General features: G+C 42.7%; 1 protein-coding gene across 6 annotated transcripts in view; it reads left to right on the top strand.

The window, feature by feature from the left end:
- LOC115234073 (rho GTPase-activating protein 23-like) overlaps window positions 1-18,638 on the top strand; it is a 25,656-nt gene extending 7,018 nt beyond the window's left edge. For 2 of the 6 annotated variants that reach the window (XM_029804798.1, XM_029804800.1), the window contains 20 exons: window positions 2,644-2,838; window positions 2,921-3,160; window positions 3,481-5,170; window positions 5,428-5,514; window positions 6,273-6,485; window positions 6,644-6,721; window positions 7,150-7,267; window positions 7,530-7,640; window positions 9,092-9,203; window positions 9,287-9,370; window positions 9,466-9,681; window positions 9,815-10,342; window positions 10,420-10,800; window positions 10,881-11,019; window positions 11,234-11,358; window positions 11,422-12,225; window positions 12,446-12,584; window positions 14,808-15,080; window positions 16,364-16,608; window positions 16,865-18,638. In XM_029804798.1, coding sequence (XP_029660658.1) covers window positions 2,644-2,838; window positions 2,921-3,160; window positions 3,481-5,170; window positions 5,428-5,514; window positions 6,273-6,485; window positions 6,644-6,721; window positions 7,150-7,267; window positions 7,530-7,640; window positions 9,092-9,203; window positions 9,287-9,370; window positions 9,466-9,681; window positions 9,815-10,342; window positions 10,420-10,800; window positions 10,881-11,019; window positions 11,234-11,358; window positions 11,422-12,225; window positions 12,446-12,584; window positions 14,808-15,080; window positions 16,364-16,608; window positions 16,865-17,881 — 6,795 coding nt within the window. In that variant the 3' untranslated portion in view covers window positions 17,882-18,638. Of the gene's footprint in view, window positions 1-2,643; window positions 2,839-2,920; window positions 3,161-3,480; window positions 5,171-5,427; window positions 5,515-6,272; window positions 6,486-6,643; window positions 6,722-7,149; window positions 7,268-7,529; window positions 7,641-9,091; window positions 9,204-9,286; window positions 9,371-9,465; window positions 9,682-9,814; window positions 10,343-10,419; window positions 10,801-10,880; window positions 11,020-11,233; window positions 11,359-11,421; window positions 12,226-12,445; window positions 12,585-14,748; window positions 15,081-16,363; window positions 16,609-16,864 lie in introns of those variants that run through there. The other 4 variants (XM_029804802.1, XM_029804799.1, XM_029804801.1 and 1 more) reach the window with 4 other exon arrangements.
- The last annotated feature ends 15 nt before the right edge of the window (window positions 18,639-18,653 follow it).

Below are 18,653 nucleotides of genomic sequence, written 5' to 3' on the forward strand. Positions count from 1 at the left end.
CTGAACCGCATTACCGCTGATACGAGAGAAACGCTCGCAAAACTGTTGGCGTAAAACGCGAGAGCAGTTGTCGCGTGATACGAAAAGGAAGAAGAAGACTCATCTTGTCGCGTATATGTTAATGCGTTTCGTTTCCTTCTTCTTTTTTATTACATCTTCGCACGTTGATTTTATCTCTTTTAATGTCGGATCTATTTATTATAATTTCTTAAAATTATTGCAATTATTCCAATTGGAGAATATCTCTATAATTATTTTATATCTACCTTGTCAAAAAATAAGCATCCTTTCCCCTTATCGTTAGCAGAATTTTCGAAAGAGAAATTGCATTGTTTTCAAGATTTTTTAAATATATACTATTGCTGACTTTTTATTTATTTATTTATTTTTTTTTTTGTATAAATGATTCTTCGTCTAAAAAGTACTTTAGTAATTTTGCTATAATTAAATCTAATATTTTTATTTTTATAATGATATACATAGAAACTTCTTTTATAGCACCCTCGCTTATCAGTCCTCATCGCGCGAACCTTTCTAATTTTTAATATTTAATATTTTTATTACTAGATTTTTCAAATTATAAAAAGAAATTACACGCGCTTTGTGTCACTTATTTAAGTTAAATATAGCTCCTGAGGGAGAGGGATTGTCGACAGTATTTCGCTCAAGTGGCAAACATTAACCGGAACTCGGACGCTATCGACGTCGGAACTGCGCACCGCGTGTTCGTCGGCGACAAAGGCGGAAACGCGTCGCGGTCAACGGAGAGGATAACAGACGTTGAATCGAAGATTGGAACACTTTGCACGAGCGTTGGCGTGAACCGGTTTTGCGATCGGTTAACGGCTGATTAAAACTTTAGACGAGACCGATGAGATCGGAAAGGGATTCTTCGAAGAATACATTGCCTTCTCCTCTTCCCTCCCACCGTTTTATACGTTTACGTAGAATATTTTATAAATACCGGAATTTTTTCCTTCCTTAATCGATTTAGACTCGATTTTTCCTAGATAATTATTTATATTAATTTTGATTGAATTTCAAGTTTACTTATCAGAATTATATTTTTTAATTTATCCACAATTATAATAAAAGTAGATAAATTATGATATATTCGTCAAAGAGATATCGTCTAAAAATTGACAGTTTTATCGCAACGGCTAAGATGGTTAAAACGATATCCGCTAGTACAATGTCCATGAATAGCTAAATATTTGACAAAAGATTCTCAAGAGAGAAATAACGTCCTGTCAAACGCACACGAGCATTAATATAAAACGTTATAAAAACGTCCTCGATAAAGCCCTTATAAACCCGTGGATGAGAGAATAGATTCATTATCGTACTCGCGACCTTGCTTAGCTCTCTCTCCTCTCTCTCTCTCTCTCTCTCTCTCTCTCTCTCTGCGAGAGATATCGCATGTCGTTTTATTGCAATACGGTGACAAGCGCGTGGCCGAAGACGTTGTCGCGCGAACGTGTAATTATCGAACCGAGCAGCGACGGAGCGGCAGCTCGGTTTGGTGACCCACTTACCGTTGACAACGCCTATTCTCTTCTGACCTACATCGTCAGAGCTCGCTCGTCCGTACGATCCCGTTTCCCCATGCACAGGAGCACATCCGATCATCTATCGGGCCAATTTCGCCCGATTTTGCCTGCGCGCGAAATATACATATACCGGAAAACCGCGCGAGACAAGATTTCTGAGGAGAGAGCACCTTCTTCCGACAAGTCCCCATATAATCTATATTCCCGAGTTAGATCGAACGAGATGTTCGATTAAACTCGCATTTTATCCACTAAAGTATCGAAAGTTTAAATTAGATAACGCGGAAAACCGCGAGATCACCGTCTCTGTGGTCCAGCTCTTGGTTTCACTTTGTCCGTTCTCTTCCCGTAGACTTCGAATGGATATTTTTTCTCCCGCAATTTATTATATCGTTCGACAAATCGAGAAAAAGATTTTCAACCGCATTTGCTTTTTCCATGGAAAAAATCCTTTGAAGCTTTGACTTAAATTCGATTCATCTCTTCTCGATTTTTTCGCGACGAATATTTGTCCCTCCGTTCTCACTTCCGTGATTTTCTCCCGAGAAGCGACCAAGGAGCGCACGCAAATTCCGCTCGTCCCGATCTCAGGTTGCGCATTACGGCAAATTCGAGCCGCGGATTCCCTGGCGGCTCGCCAAATTTTACTCAATTCGCTCCGCAAGAGAGAACGTCTCATCGTCAGACGTCTCTCCAGCTACGCCGCCTCCGCGTCGGAGTCGGCGCTTGGAATAATTCTTGGCGAATATCCACGAGTCTGTCTGCCGCGTTGCATCGACTTCTCTCTAGTATTAGCCGGCCTACCCAGACGGTACAAATCTAAAGAAAGAGAGAGAGAGAACTTGTGATCGATGTTCTGCAAATACACCGAGTCCGCGCGCGTAAATTCGGGATTCTATTTCGGCAATTCGAACCTAATCCGGCCTTCAATATTTGATACGATTGCGCTATCTTCGTTGACCGTTTCATGCGGAAAGTTATTAACATACGCGTGCGGGCATACATTGTGCCCTCGCGATACGCAAAACGCCTTAAGGAAGATTATATCGAGTTAATGGAATCAATTCATTAGGATTTGTGTCGATAATCGTAGGTCGGGCACTCTTCCCCGCCGCCGCCGCCTGCACCCGCGTCGGGTCCTGGTCCAGGAGGCCCGGTGTCACCCCGATCCGTTCAGAAGGAGAATTCTCCGCCCCGTGGTCCACGAACCCTCCTGCTCAGGCGCAGCGAGAATGGATACGGATTCACGCTCCGGCACTTCATCGTCTATCCGCCCGAGTCCTGCTGCGTGAGTATCTCATAGCGAGACTGTAAAAAAAAATTCCGAGGAAATGTAATAATTTGACATTTCTCACGCGCGACCGTTGCAGATGCTGCCGGGACACGAGCGGACCAGAATCGACGAGCCTATGGACACGATCTTCGTGAAGCAAGTGCGGCCGAATTCGCCGGCGGCCGAGGCGGGATTGCGCACCGGCGACCGCGTCGTCTCCGTAGACGGGACGCCTACACGAGGCGAGCAATACGCTAGCGTGGTGCAACGCATTCAGCAAGCGGGACCGTGGCTGCGCCTCCTCGTGGTCTCCAAGGAGGACGACATTCTGCAGAGGGTAAGATTCTGCTGCACGGGTGACAAATACGAAGTAGATTGGACTTCTTGAGAAGAACGTCAACCGCTTCTCAATCTCTTCCACAATCGGCTTTTGTGGAAATTGTATTTTCGTCGACATCATCGATTTATCGGTTTTACTTAACTTTTAATACGACTTAATAATATGACCGAGCAAGAGTATTGTGATATGTATGATCTGGGTAGTTTAAATAGCCAGAGCAGCGATTCCGATCTTCCGATTAGCCACGTTTTTTTTTTTTTTTTTCTGTATAACTTGTAATAAAAATAATAATTTATCTTACCTTGAACTCTTTCTAGTATTTTGGCGAAACGGCGCACAATCCCGAGACGAATCAACGACCGCGGCTGCGTTCCCCGGAGAGGCTATCGCAGAAGCAACGCAGATCGATCAGCAGCATGATTCCGGGCTCGTCGCCGAGAACGCGGCAATCCTGGGTCTGTTCTCTCGGATCATCGTCCGAGAATTCGAATCATCTCGAGGATGCAGTGTGCAGGAACCAGCAGACCGTGTACGCGGACGGCAGGATGCCGACAACAATATCTCAGATTCAACCGATCGCAGAATCTCAGATGACGAGCGTGTTGCAGCAGCAGCAACGGAGGGGCGTGCCGGATGCATTGTACGATTCTTCGGAGGACTCCAGAATCTCGGGGAGAAAGCTACAGTCGCTGCATGAGGATAACTCGCAATCGAGCGGCCGTTCGTCTCAAGATTCGAGGTACGATCTGTACGACAGAACGCGATCCGAGTCGATGTACTCACGGCCGAGCAACGAGCAGCTTTATGACAGGATTAACGATCCAATTTATGAGCGTGTACGCGTCAGCGAGCACTATCCGCAGCATTACTACCAGCAGCCGTCCCTGCTGCGTTATCCAATGTCGCAGGCAGAGCCGCAAGTCCCAATCTACCGGCCGGTCAAGCGGATGGTGGCACGACGCGCCAGTGAAGGCAGCGGAACCACCAATGATTCCGAAACGGCGAGCTACGGCAGCATCGATGCGTTAAGATCGAACGAATCCAGCAGATTGAGCATCGAGTCGAGACGGGACTCCTCACCCGTTGCCAGCAAAGACAGCAGCACGTCCCCTTACGATTCTAATTCGACTCTGACTGGGAACGAGTGCTCCGATGATTCTGTCATTATGAATAGATTACGCAAGAGCTTCGAGCAGAAGGCAGAATTTCTGCGGCGGCCGAGTCACCCGATCGGCTGGTCCTCTGAGCCGCTGCCGTCGCTGCAGAACTTTAACCAAGCCGCGGTGATCCAGAGAGAATTCTACGCGAGGCCGCAGAAACTGCAGAGACCAATCTGGCCGCCCGGTCAGAACGAACAAAGACAGCAGTCCCCCACGAGAAGAGCTTCTCTAGAGAGGAATGTCGCTGCCAAGCCCACGAGTTTGATGAACAAGCCGTCGAATCAGAGCGTGCAGAGGATAAAGGACGTAGACTCCAACTCCGAGTACTCCAAGTCACGGAATGATCAACAGTTCGGGGACAATCAATCCGTCGCCGAAGATCACTCTTACTCGTCATCGTCTTTCTACGACAACGAGCTCACTATGAAGGAGCAGCAATATCGAGGCACGGGCAAGGGTAATTTTGTAAGTATCCTATCCAGGATACACGAGAACATTAGTACGAATCAGCAGCAAACACCGCAAGAGACGAGGAACGGTTCTTCCTCGCTGCCGTCTTCACCGGGACCGGACAAGAAAGCCGGCAGTGACACCAAGTTTCCGGTACCGCCGCAAGGCTTGCAGATCGTATCGAAACGCGCCAAGCAATTCGAGTCCGGTCGTTTGCTGAGTGATGAGGACGAGCCCGCTGGCGATCGGACGAATCTTTACAAGAGCGAGTTGTCCCGATTGTCCAACAAGAAAAGTGTACCGAATGTGGCTGTGCGGAAACGTGAGTTCGAGTCCAAAGCCGAGAGTCAGGAAACAAGGAGAATACCGGCCAGAGAAACCAAGTCTCTCGACACTGGTAAGCGTCGATTAAGCGTAGATAAAAAAATTATCATTTTGCTTTTCTGTTGAAGTGGTGCGCAAGATTTGTCACAATTGCTAAATAAAGTCTAATTTATAGTAAAATCGAAACACAAAATTGTCACCATTGCAAATTATGATCGATCGATACTTTGATGATAATCGGACTGTGAATATATCTTGCGCGATTAATTAGGCATCAATCAAATCAAGTACTCTCAAATCGATGCTCAGTAAACAAGTGTCATCGTTTAGGTCCAGTATTGACAGGCAACAGAATAATTCCTATAGGCAGCATACATATCCATTGCGAGCCACCGGCCGACTATAGAGAGAGTAAAGGTAGATAGAATTAAAAGACTGTGTCGAGTTGTCTGTGCATTGTCGTCTTGTGCCGCTATTGTGTTGTCGATGATTCGTTGTGCATTCTATGTGAGCGCGATGTCGCGGTATAGCGTTTATAATTCGCCATACACACACACGCATTATATTACACACTAATATAGTATATAGTATATATATATATATATATATATATAATAATTTTATACACACGTATACACATCTATAATAGATGATACAATAATATTAATGCATATTTCTTCTTATTTCCTCGCTTCTCACGGCCAAACTAAAACAGAAACATAGATTTTTATTTGTAGTAAATAATGATATAAATAATGAATAAAATTGAAATTAGTCTTTGGAGTGATATTCACTGTAAATCAATCGCGTCTACAAGAGACGCGCGATTGGTTCGAGCTTGCTTCCAAGCGAGAGTAACCGGATAAAGCTATGGTATACCGGAATTTGTTGATAGCACAAAGGGGATATTAACTGCCCTCATGCACCCATATTGTTTTTGTTGCTCAGCTTCTTACCACGTCGCGGTAATTCAAAATAGGAACGACACAACTGCCGGCGCTTCTTGTGTAGCGACAACAAAAGCAAAAACATACACGCTACATGTATAATATGTATACAATATATATTTCACAATGGCTAATTTTAACAAAAATTAGTCGGTTCATCAAATATAATAAATATAACAATATCTCGACGAGAAAGAATGAAATCGTAATAATTACGTGATCATGCAGACATGCCTACCATGGAGGCAGAATCAGTGCGTTTGAGGGCACGCAGCAACAGCGCAGAGTCCTGGGAAGCTGCGAACGGTCCGGCGGCGCGAAGCAGCTGCGCCAGGCACACATGGCAGACTACCGATGAGGAAGGTAGCACCGAGGACGACGGTAAAGCCGCCTATCGCACGCAGGATAGTTATTTGCAATCGGCCAAACTGCTGCAAGTCGGTTAGTCCGCTTTTTTCGCCACCGTTTGTATTTACAAATATATATATATACACACACACACACACACACACACACATTGTCACTCACACACACGTATTTACATCGCATAAAGGTCGAGCATAAAGCGTTAATAATTGTCCCATTGATTTCTCTTTCAGCGCCGGTCAATGGTTCTTCGCCCAACGGCTCGACCAATAACGCTGTAGTGCTCAGGCGACAGAAGAATGCACAGATCAGTGAGTTTAAATGCGATGAAGATATTTTTAACATTACGTGCACACAATTATTGCGACGCACGCGTCTTTAGTACGATGAAATTATAAAGACATATCTATACTAGAATCTTCTTTCGATATGATTTTTTTCCGCGCGAGTTTTAATATGTTGAATTATAATGATATTGCACAGCTAAATGCTATCTTTTTTTAAAATTGATTTACCACTCCAATTTGGAAAAATAATCTTGATTTCGAGAGTATAAACACACATTTGTATATAATATAAATTTAAAACTTTAAAATATATGAAATACTCTCACACTAACAGAATTCAATGAAACAAAATGAAAAAGGGAAAAAGAAAAATGATTTTTTTACCTACAGATGATGTTTGTAAACTATACTTGACGATAATTGAATTATGAGCGGTGATAATTATTCAACAGCTGACGAGGATCGTGCCACCAGACGGGTCTCATATCTGAAGGCGACGTGGGGCGAACGAATGCACGTTGACAGCGATTTGGAGCTTAGCGATTCGGAACCTGTTCACATTCACAGAAGGTATATAATCTCTTGATACGCGCGTCTCGAGGTGTGACGTTAGAGCGTGCGGATGTCAAAGTCACCGATATTTATTTGTCTCTTCTCGAACGCATCAGCAAGATACACGTGTATTATCACGATGACACGTTTATTTCTCTTCGCGTATCTCTCGTTCACTCGTGAAAATAACGAGCAGTCGCGACAATTTCGTCGTTGAAGGTGTTTACATGCTGTAAGTATAACCACGAAACTGCACCCGTATTCGTGTCCATGTTTCCAGCGTGCATAGACGATGGCGGCCGCCGTTATTTCCGAGCGACATTACGCCTCTGCGACGCATCTTTGAGGATATGACGCAGGCCGCGTCCTTACATCGATATTCTCATCATCGGTGAGGGCGAAAGAGTTCCTTTTTTTGAGAAGCACGGGAAAGAATGCATTGTCTCTCTATACTCTCCGCATTTCTTCCTCCAAGCTAATGTATATTCGCTCTTCGTTTCTGTATTTACGTTTGCGCTACTTATCTGCCTGTAAACGACGACGTGTGACGAATAATCGCGGTGGAATAGCGATTAAGAAGCATGAGAGTTGTTACGCATTTCGTGTATCGTCTCTCGACGACATATTTTCACGATACAGAACATTTTCGATTCGGAAATAAAATGCGATTGTACATTCTATTTCCTGCGTACAACGTGAAAATTGAGAAAAACAAAAACGAAAAAAAAAATTTTTTAATTACACGATACAAAATAAAATAAAATTTAAAATAGAATACTTGCACACACCAAGATATTAAGTAAAATAAATTATTTGAGAGAAATACAAATGTTTTCAATTACTAACAAATTTAAAACATATTTAAAAAAAAAATGTTGCTTACAAAAGAATAAATTCAATTCAGACAATATGCAATTAAATAAACGAAAAAAATTAAACAGTTCGATTAAACATATTTGAATAAAGAACTAAAAAAATTGTATGACGAAAAATATTGCGCGTGAGATAGGAGAGCTGATAATTTTTTTTCCTGGTGATATGATGATGCAAACCGAATATATCACGACTTCGCAATCCCTACTGTTAGTTGCTCGAGTGGCATTAGATAAGGATATCCTTCCTTGTTTATTATTCCTATTGCGATAAGGAACGTACGTCCGTGATCAATGTGTCGAGGACACATAGAATGTAACACATCCCTGTGTTTGTGACTCTGATATTAAAACCAGTTACTGTGGTCGTCTATGTTGTGCTATTCTAGACTCTTCCTGACGCTAGATAGATATGTGTTAGTGTATCTTAGCGTATCCTTTCGGATACTGATTTATTGGCTGATTGTTACTAACGGAATGAGACTAATACCAACCGACGATCGATGTGACCGCTATTTTCAGTGTCATTCTCGATTTAGGAGAGGGCCGAGAATATAGAAATGTAGTTGTAAATAATATTACAGCATAGTTCCGATATCTCTGAAATTATAGATGGCATCGCTATTGTTCTGTATACAAGGTTTATATATACAGGATGGAGCACTTGAAATTATCATTTTGGTTTACATCAATGTTATTATCTGTAGAGAAAAATGGGTTGCTAAAATTGCATGTTTAGTTTTAAGGAAACCTAAAATGTATCAAATAAAATCTTTTTAAGCGGAGGCAGATTATAAGACATTTATTATTTATGTATTATTATTTTTTTTTTTTCTATAAATTTTTCTCTAATATCATTCAATTGACGTAAATCAAGGTGATAATTTCAACTATTCTATTCTGTGTAGATATAAATGTATAAAGTTTGCAAAACAACACAGATTCGATCACAGCTCCATTTCTGTTCCAGTAACAGTATCGTTGTACCGCATAATACATCAAACAGCTGCGACGCAAAGGATGCCGAACCGGTGGAACGGGAGGGAACCCTTCATGTGAAGTTTACAGTGCTCGATGGCAAGGTGAGGACACGAACAAAATAACGAATTCAGTTGGATGCGCATTGAATTCGTCTTTCAATTTTTAACATTTATCATAATTTCAGCGATCTACCGATCGTTCCTGGAAGCAGGTCTGGGGTGTCCTCCGTGGTCCTATAATATATTTTTACAAGGATCGTCATAGTCAGGTGAGAAGAACATTTAAAGATCGTTGTGTGTCATTTGCAATCAAATGGAATATGAAAGAAGAATATTTTATGTGTACACGATACTTTTGTTACAGAGTCCTTCGTTGAGCACCGAGAACGAGGGAAATGCGGGACAGAGCGTCGATGTTAGATGTTCCGTCGTCGACGTTGCCGAGGACTACACGAAACGGAAACACGTGTTGCGAGTGGCGAACCCTACGGCGGAAGTACTTTTGCAGACTGAGGACGCGGCATCTATGGCGCTCTGGTTAAGGTCACTTCATTCTCACGCCGCCGCGGAAAGATCATCGGTGAGCGCTAATTATGGAATAATCTTTTGCCAGATGAAAGTGCCATTACCTTCGCCACTCTTCTTTCACTATTTTTGCAATCATTAAATCTCCTATGTACATTTTTCATGAAAAAAATTATTTATTAAAACAGGACATCGTATCCTGCACGTCAAAGCAACAGGCCGTACCGCAAACTCCGACAACTCCAAGCGGTAGTGTTTCTCCGAGCAACGGCCAAAGATTGAGCCCTCTGCCTAGCCACAAGGGCATCAAGAAGCTAACGTCGTTCAGGAACCGATCGCCGACGGGACAATCGCCTGTGAACAAAACCCGCAAGCCGAGTAATCAGATGCTGGAACCTTTACCGTCACCCAAGTCGAAAACTTGGAAGGGGAGGATGGCAAAACAGTTCAGAAGAATGCACGGTCAAACCGGCGGCACACCTTCTTCACCTACGGCGCAAATGCCGCCTGAAGGGGCCACCTTCAAAGTACCCCTCGAACTCTGTCCGCCATCGTCGTTTTCCGAATACGTACCGCTGATTGTCGAGATGTGCACGAGTATCGTCGAGGCGAGAGGTCTCGAGGTCGTGGGCATCTACAGAGTGCCCGGAAACACGGCCGCGATCTCCCAGCTCACGGATAGCGTCAACAAAGGATTCGAGAACATCAACTTCCAGGTAGTATTCCGTCCGATAATGTCGAGGTACCTATTTTGCGAAGATCCTGTTTATAATTTATTTCTTTCCGCATACAGGATCCAAGATGGAGCGACGTCAACGTAATATCATCGTTGCTGAAGTCGTTTTTCCGTCAACTGCCCGATTCCCTGCTTACGGCAGAGCTATATCCTATGTTCATCGATGCCGATAAGATAGAAGATCCGCAGAGGCGAATGACCACGATACGAAAACTACTGCGGGATCTTCCGGAGCATCATTTTGAAACGCTAAAGTATCTCATGCAACATCTGAAGAAAATAGTTGATCATAGCGAGATCAATAAAATGGAGGCCAAGAATTTAGCCATCGTTTTCGGGCCAACGTTGGTACGAGCGAGCGGTTCCAGGGACAATATGGTCACCATGGTTACCGATATGTCACATCAATGTAGAATAGTAGAGAGTTTGTTGAATAATGTAAGTTTCTTCTATGTTAAAAAAAGAAGACGCTGCTTCCTTAACAAGATATCTAACGGTCTCGGATCGATATGTTTCAGGTTGATTGGTTCTTCTCGGAGGACGATCTTGACGACTTGAGCAGATTGAGCGTAAATTTAAGTCTTCCAACGGATAGTTGCGAAGTCGAACCGATGTCCAATCATAATCTTCTATTAAATAATATTCAGAAAGTCGAAGGTATTTGTTATATTTATAATTATATCTCCATTATTTCATTTGCAATTCTCCTCGCGCTTTTTATTTTTTACGCGTTTACTTCAAATCTTATCTCATTCTTTTTTAGCTCATTACTTTGATATTTGTTGGCGCTTTTGATAGATAATAGTTTAAGCTTACTGTATATTCGATTTGCAACAGCAATGCATTTGTCTCCTTTATTGTGATAAAACAGGCATACGTGACATGGCATCCGCTAGGGACATCGTATCATCAATTATATCTGCAGCGAATAAAAAGATCCAAAGAAGACGCAAGAATCAAGACGAAATCGATAACGGTGAACACGAGGGCGATAAGGTTAGTTACTAATCTTATTTTTTCATCGGACGAGAAGTTAAAATCAAACTTGTAATAATTTAGGCCAAATCGAAGCAAGAATCGGAGAGTTCGCCGACGATTCGGCAGAGCATGGCCTTGAACGAGCGACAGTGTTCCGTCAGCGAAATCGTACAGATGCACGAGAACAAGAATCATTCTACCGATCGTTCCGATCGGTCCCTGTCGGTTGATTCTAATAATATCGGCGGTTCGTCGAATAACGGAGCGTCTCCATCGAATCGTTCCAAGTACTCGATTCAATCTGCACCGCCATCTGTGGACTCTTCGAGATTGCCGAGCGAGACCGGTCCAAGTTCGGCGGAAACGGGCTCCATCGCATCCGGCGAATCTAACCAGACGAGACAGAGCAACGACGAAATAGCGATCCTGACATACACCGGTTTAAGCGCGACCACGCAGGAAAGAGTGCGAAGATTCGAGGAAGAGACGAAGGCAATGCTGCAAAGGGATCAACATCGACAGCGACTCGAAGCAGAGAAGCGAGAAGAGGAGAAACGAAGGATTGAGATAGAATGGCAGTTGGCGAAACGAGAGATGGAGAACGACGATCTGCTCGACAGTATAGTCGATACGACAGTATCACCGAGTCTGTTGTCGGAACGTCTGTCTAGTTTGAACGAGAGACTCGCCGATGAATCGTTGCTGGACCTGTCAGAGAGGTCGCAAGTCAGATCGCGGTCGACCACGAGGCCACCGCTGTCGATAACCATACAACAGCAATCACACCAGACACACCAGAAAGCGCAAGCAACCAATCAACTGACTACCGTGTTGGGGGAGAAGATAAATAACGGCGTCATTAAGAAGTTCAAGACGGACAAAGACGTAAGTTGATTTGAATTTACGTTTGATTAATGATTAGATGATAATACCTAATCCAAATTTTATTCATTTTTCGTGTGATATTCAAGATCGTAGGTGAAGGACTTTTGAAGGACTTTTTTCTTTCTGTTTTGCAAAGATTGTCTTATATGTTACTTTGTCATTCAAAAGAATTGTTCTTTGATCGATCCTGCTTGCTCATACAGATTTATTGGCATTACAGCCGTCAACAGAGTCGATCTGTCTACCGCCAGTTCGATACGGCAGTCTGGATTCCTTGCACGAGGTTCACAATCTTTCGCAATCCTCTCCGTCACCGTCGCAGCAACAGCGAGGTGTTCCCGGCGATGGCTCGGACGATGGTTAGTATTCCATTCCTTACACCTTCGCGATGTCGTTATTCCGAGTCCTCGTCATATGCTAGTCTTTGTGCTCTCAATATATCCCAACAATCGTACGTTGCGATAAAAATATGAAGCATTGTACGATACGCGAATCTTTTGTACATGCTATTCGGCAAAAATAGATAATTAACGCGTATGCGTGAAACAATGCTGATAATCGCAGAGTTCAAGGGATCAAGATCTACATATATAAATACGTGTCGTATATGTACGTGTGTTATGTATACAAGAGTTGTCTAAAAAAAAAGCGATATATTAGAAAAGCAAATTCGCTTGCTATTCTTTCAGCATTTCTCGCGCGAATTTGTTCATCAATTCCTGAAAATATTTTCCGATTCGAATATATTCCAATTCCTATCTCTCGTCGTGAATCCACGTGACAATTACAACGTGTATTATGTATCTGCCTCTATTCATATCCTCTCTTATATCTTTTCTCTGTGTAATATCGCTTCTGACGATCGGTGAGTGTAGCAGGATCTTGTTTTCTGCAGTGGACACAGAAGATACTCACTATTAACAAAAAGCTTTCTAGGTACATTCCTCCTTCTTATTTTTGCTTCAAGCGATTTTTTTTTCCTTTTTCTTCGAATTATGACGATCTTTAATTGTATGTTACGAAGTTATATCGTCATTGCTCGGAAATTGACTTTCTTTTTTTACATTGCGTTCGCAACATTACCATTACGCGGAGCGTAGTCGATTTTAGTGGAAACACGTCCACGAGACACACGAGGCTTCTTGCAATGAAAGCAGATTTAATTTTAGAAGATACTATATCTCGTATTTTCGATCAAGCGCAAGGAGGATCGGTCACAAAGAGAGAGAATGAGAATAAAATTTAAAAAAATAAATATATATATATCTCAAAGTTATACACATGACGTGTCTTTTGGGGCCGATCCTTTATTTTTACATTGTTTTCATGTGCTGCATGCGCCAGTCTTTGGCTTTCGACATTAAGAAAAGCACATATATTTTACACAGATTGACTGCTTCTTCAGTGACTTTTCCTCGTAAATGTACAGGCGGCGTAAAAAAGGTCGAGATGCTTCTTTTTTTAACGCATTTGATATATCTAATAAGGGAATACGTTTTCTGAGGACTAACGATATTCCCGAAGAAACATGATTTCTTACTGGATATCTCTTTGCAAAAGTCATTTAAAAAAAAAAGTGTCTCAAATGCTCTTTAACGCTGATTATCAGATAAATCTCTCTCGTCGCATGCATGTCTTTCGAGGATCTATCGCGAGCACTTCAAATGGATTCTTCGATCACTGCTTGCCTTTACGAAGATGTGAATATTCTTAGAGGAATCACGTTTAGACACACATATACATTATCTCATATCATGAGCGATTTTTTAATAATAAGTTTGAAGGCATTTTTCTTTTTTTTTCTTTCTTTTTCACGACCATCGTAAGCAATGTTTCGATGGATCTCTTGCTATTAGTCTGAAAGTACGTCTAGTTATCGCATTTTCTCGTCACACACGTGTGCATCGCCGAATTACACTTGTCTGATTGCTCGTCTGCCTGCCTGCTCTTTAATCGATTATAACGATTGCCTTTATTGCTGATTAATCTTGTGGCCTTTTTAATTATGTGAAACTGATTGCTCTGCCGCCTCAGTCTACGTCTTTGCGATCAGACACGCCCGAAAGGAATACGAATATTGTCGGATCAACATGTTCCTTCCGAGGATCCTCGGACAGGGTCGATCAATCCGCGTTCTCGTCACGGCTGAAAAATCGTTGATGTTGATCTTGAAAATTCGATTCTTCCTCTCCGCTCTCAATCTGCTTTTCTTCTCTTTTTTTTTCTTTCGTTTTATCTTTCCTCTTTTCGTTACGTTCGTTCAGTCTCTCTGTGGGACGATATACTTTCATTTCGAGAATACTGGATTCGCGCGGCGATCAATCGGTGGCTAATCGGATCGAGAGAATATAGAGTACTTGAATAAAGAGAAAGAAAGAAAGAGACGGAGAGATATATATACGGTGGGTCCAGACGCAAAGGAGGAAGACGTGAGGAAGACGAGAGAATTGCTCCGCCGCGCCGGCCGCAACATGAACGATAACGAATGAATGACGGTACGAAATGGTTGAATACCACGTGTAGGCACACAGCGAGCCCGGGTTTTTGGTGGTACATATCGTCCCACCTATACGGTACCGCAGGTCCCGGTAGTCCCGCCGCCCCGAAGACACCGACCCAGTCGCCAATGTCAATGCCAGTGCCGGTCGCAGCGGTCCCGATGCCGATGTCCATGCCCGTGTCAGTGCCAACAGCAGCAACAACAGCAGCAGCAGCAGCCGCCGCCGCACCGCTGGCAACTGCTGTCGCGTCTACAGCAACAGCTGCCTCATCATCATCGCAATCGTGCGCAGGAGACGACGCGCGATCGTCAGACGAACCAGCCACCGCCAAGACTCTAAACCGATTCCTCCGAGGTAAATCCCACGTCTTGCCAGATCAGAAATCTGGCGGATCCGCCTCCAGCATCTGAGATGCCCGACGAGCTGACTCAGCTGGCTGGCTCAAACCGAATGGCTTTTATATACACGCTCTTTTATTTTACATACAGGCCACCATTAAGCACGTCACGCGTTGTGTGTGTTGTTACTTTTATCTCTTCGACTAACATTTGTCTCCGTACGTGTCACGTATGCATCTTTCACGCCCAGCAATCGCGCAATCTGCTCTGTTAATATCTTACATATATCGCGACCGTCATCTTCGAGGAGAACCTTGACAGGTTTTTATAATAACGCTGGAAGCGTTTTTTTTTTTTTCTTTTTTTACCTCGTCCCATTGGTAGAGATGACGATGCTGTTTCTTCGTGTTATTTTTCTCACAATTTCCCGCTCGGATGTTTGTGAGCGTGGATCTTGTCTACGTCTCACTAATTGCGAAATTCTTATACGATACGGTATTCCTCGAATGAGAAACATGTAATCTCTTCTACTTTTAAAGCAGCGTTAATATACCAGTTACTCGGCGATTTTAATTTTAGTTTTCAATAAGTATTAGTTTAAATATTTTTTTGAGTAATTTTTTAGGTATCTACGTTTAAAGATATATTTTTAGTAATATTATTTATGTACTGTGTTTCTTGTGGAGATTTTTGTACAATTGACGAATCTTGTTTGTTTTTCTTTTCTCATCTAAGGATACGATGTTTGTTTTCCTATCATGCTTTAGCGCAAGAAAGAAGATATTGCAAATTACGTTGTTATTACAATTGTCGTAATGTATATAGCTAGCGAAATAATGACAATTTTTATTGACAACGACGATAGTAAAACTGAGTGATAACGACGATAACGATTGCGACGATGCTCTCTGATAAGAATGAAGCTACAATAACATATTAATTAATTCTCTTGCGATAATCGCGCTCGCTTCACGTCGACAGAATGCATTTCGACGATCATTATTATTGTTACGGATTATTTCCAACTACAATCTTATTTCGTGACAATTTTATTTTGTAAGAATGCACTCACGCAAGATATATCACCAGCTGCGATAAACGAAAAGAAAAAAACGCATATACTTTTCGTTCATCTTGTTTAGCGATTATGTATATGACAAATTATTACAACGACTAGATAACAATTCGCGGTGCTTTGAGTGTTTTTTCTTTTTTTCCTTTGTATTCGTACAAGTTTGTGCGTCTCGTGTGTTTTTACGCGCGTATAACGCTTTATCATTAACACGACGAATTTTACAGGTAGCGACCTTCTAACCAGCCTCACGACCACGTTCGATCGCAAATGGAGGTCCCTCGTCAATCAATCGTCGACTCAAGCGCAGCCTCCTCCGGAATCCGCGCCCCGTAATAAGAATGGCACCTCCGCGGAACGGGAGCAAAAATCGAGCGTGTCTGTGAAATTCCGATATCCATCTACGGAAACCTATCGTGATCCCAGCCTTCATAAATCGCTCGACAAATATCACATCTCCCGCCCAAAGGACGTAAGTGTCTTAATATCATGGTCACATGTATCGATAAAGTCTCTCTCATACATTTGAAGCTATTAATGTTATTAGAAAGAATATATGAATACGAAATGTCTCGAATAATTTATTTTTACCTAGATAGCTTACTAGACGGCCTCGCATATTTTAAATATAAATCAAAAAATATTGATATAGATTAAAAAGATATTGATAAGCTTATATTGAATAATTTTTTTAAAAATGTCATCATTTTCTTGTCGATTTACCGCAGGACACTCCCGAGAAGGATACCGATTCTACGGTGATTGACGACATACCACATTCTTTGGAGTCAATCACACCGAATAACGACCGCGGCGCGAACGATAAGCAGAGGCCGGACCCGAATCACGCCACGGAGAAGATGGTGACGGAGAAAACTCCGGATTCGAGCGAGAAGGACGAGGATGATCGGAGGGATGCCGACGAGGAGGGAGATTATCCGTGCGCGGGAAATCCAAGACGTTACGAATCGACGAGCGAGAAGAATCCTCATGAAAGTAGTAGATGCTCGGAGAACAACGATGTCGATGCAAAATTGGACGCCAAGAGTCACCATTACGAGACGACTGGAGATTCCAGTTATTCCAATAAGCTGAAAAAATTTGAAAGCCTGACGAGCTCCGAGGTGAGATCCCGCCTGAAACGATCGGAATCATTGAACAAGAGAACGTCCGAGAACACTTGCTCCCGATTAAAAAGATCGGAGAGTCTGAATAAACATTCGACTGAGAGACCGTCGCTGCTTAAACGATCCGAGAGTCTCAACAAACACTCCGGTGACAGATCGGAGTCGCCGGGCAGCAGGCTGAAACGCTCCGAATCGCTGACCAAGACCGAGAAGACCGAATGCAATATTAGCAAACGGCGCCAATCGGTGCGAAAGGAGAGCGCCACGAAGCTGAAACGGAAGAACGGAATGTCAGAACGGTCGATCAAACGGAGACACACGGTCGGCGGTACCAAGGACTTTGACAAAGTGCACTGGCTCGATAATAAACTGCAGTCTGAGGCCGAGAGGATCATTAGAAGCGACTACAGACCGAAGAAGAGCCAGCTCAGAACCAGCTCGCCCGATCTGAGCGCCCATCGCGTTGGCATGGCCGACACGAGTTTCTTGATCGAGGTCAGTTTTCGCGGGCCCAGCAACGTTGTCTTCAACGTGACTAACGCTGCGCGGCCGCAGTCGTTGCCGGATGCGAATATCGCGTCTAAGGTCTTCAAGGTGCCCCTCGAGAGCCACGTATAATATATGCTCGAATAAATTACTCGATATTTTTTATTCACCTCTGAATAATACACGCAACGCTGTTGCTGTACCTGCCGTCATTTTTAATATCTGTACCAGTTTATATTATATCCCTGAATCATATCAAGTTTATACATCTCATATTATAAAAATATCTGGATAATGATAATTTAAATTCTCGTTTGCCGAAATGATTCATCGATTGTCACTCGCCAACGTGCCAAAGAGCCATCACTCTATGAATCGTTATCGACAATTCGTTTCACAATTAAAATGAATTGAATATGAAAGGAAACTAGGCACTTCGTCTTCTAAACAGCGATGTTTTGACCATCGAGTTAGATTAATGTACAATGCGAGAATCGTTGCAACGATCGCGTATTAGACTTTATTTTAGAGAAAAAGACACTTTGCCGATCTAACGGAAATAGTAAGCGCCAGGTCGCGTTGGAGAAACGTAAGAAAGTTATTTTAACGGTTTTAATTGCATGTGGCATTTGTATCGTGTCAATTATATACGTATTATCATACTTGTGATTTGTGATTGTGACATCTTTTGTACATAAGATATATGTATAATGCGGAATATATTATATATAGGATTCGCGATTGAATATTAAATATCCATGTAACTATATATATATATATATATATATTGTCTGTCTTTAAATTTATATTTTAATAATCACTTTACATCTCTCTCTCTCGTCGCGTGGATATTCTTTACACGCGTGCGATACTGCTCGATCCTCGTGCGCGCGAGCAATTTGTG

Source organism: Formica exsecta, unplaced genomic scaffold (assembly GCF_003651465.1).
Source record: "Formica exsecta isolate Colony F162 unplaced genomic scaffold, ASM365146v1 scaffold194, whole genome shotgun sequence".
Classification (NCBI taxonomy): domain Eukaryota; kingdom Metazoa; phylum Arthropoda; class Insecta; order Hymenoptera; family Formicidae; genus Formica; species Formica exsecta.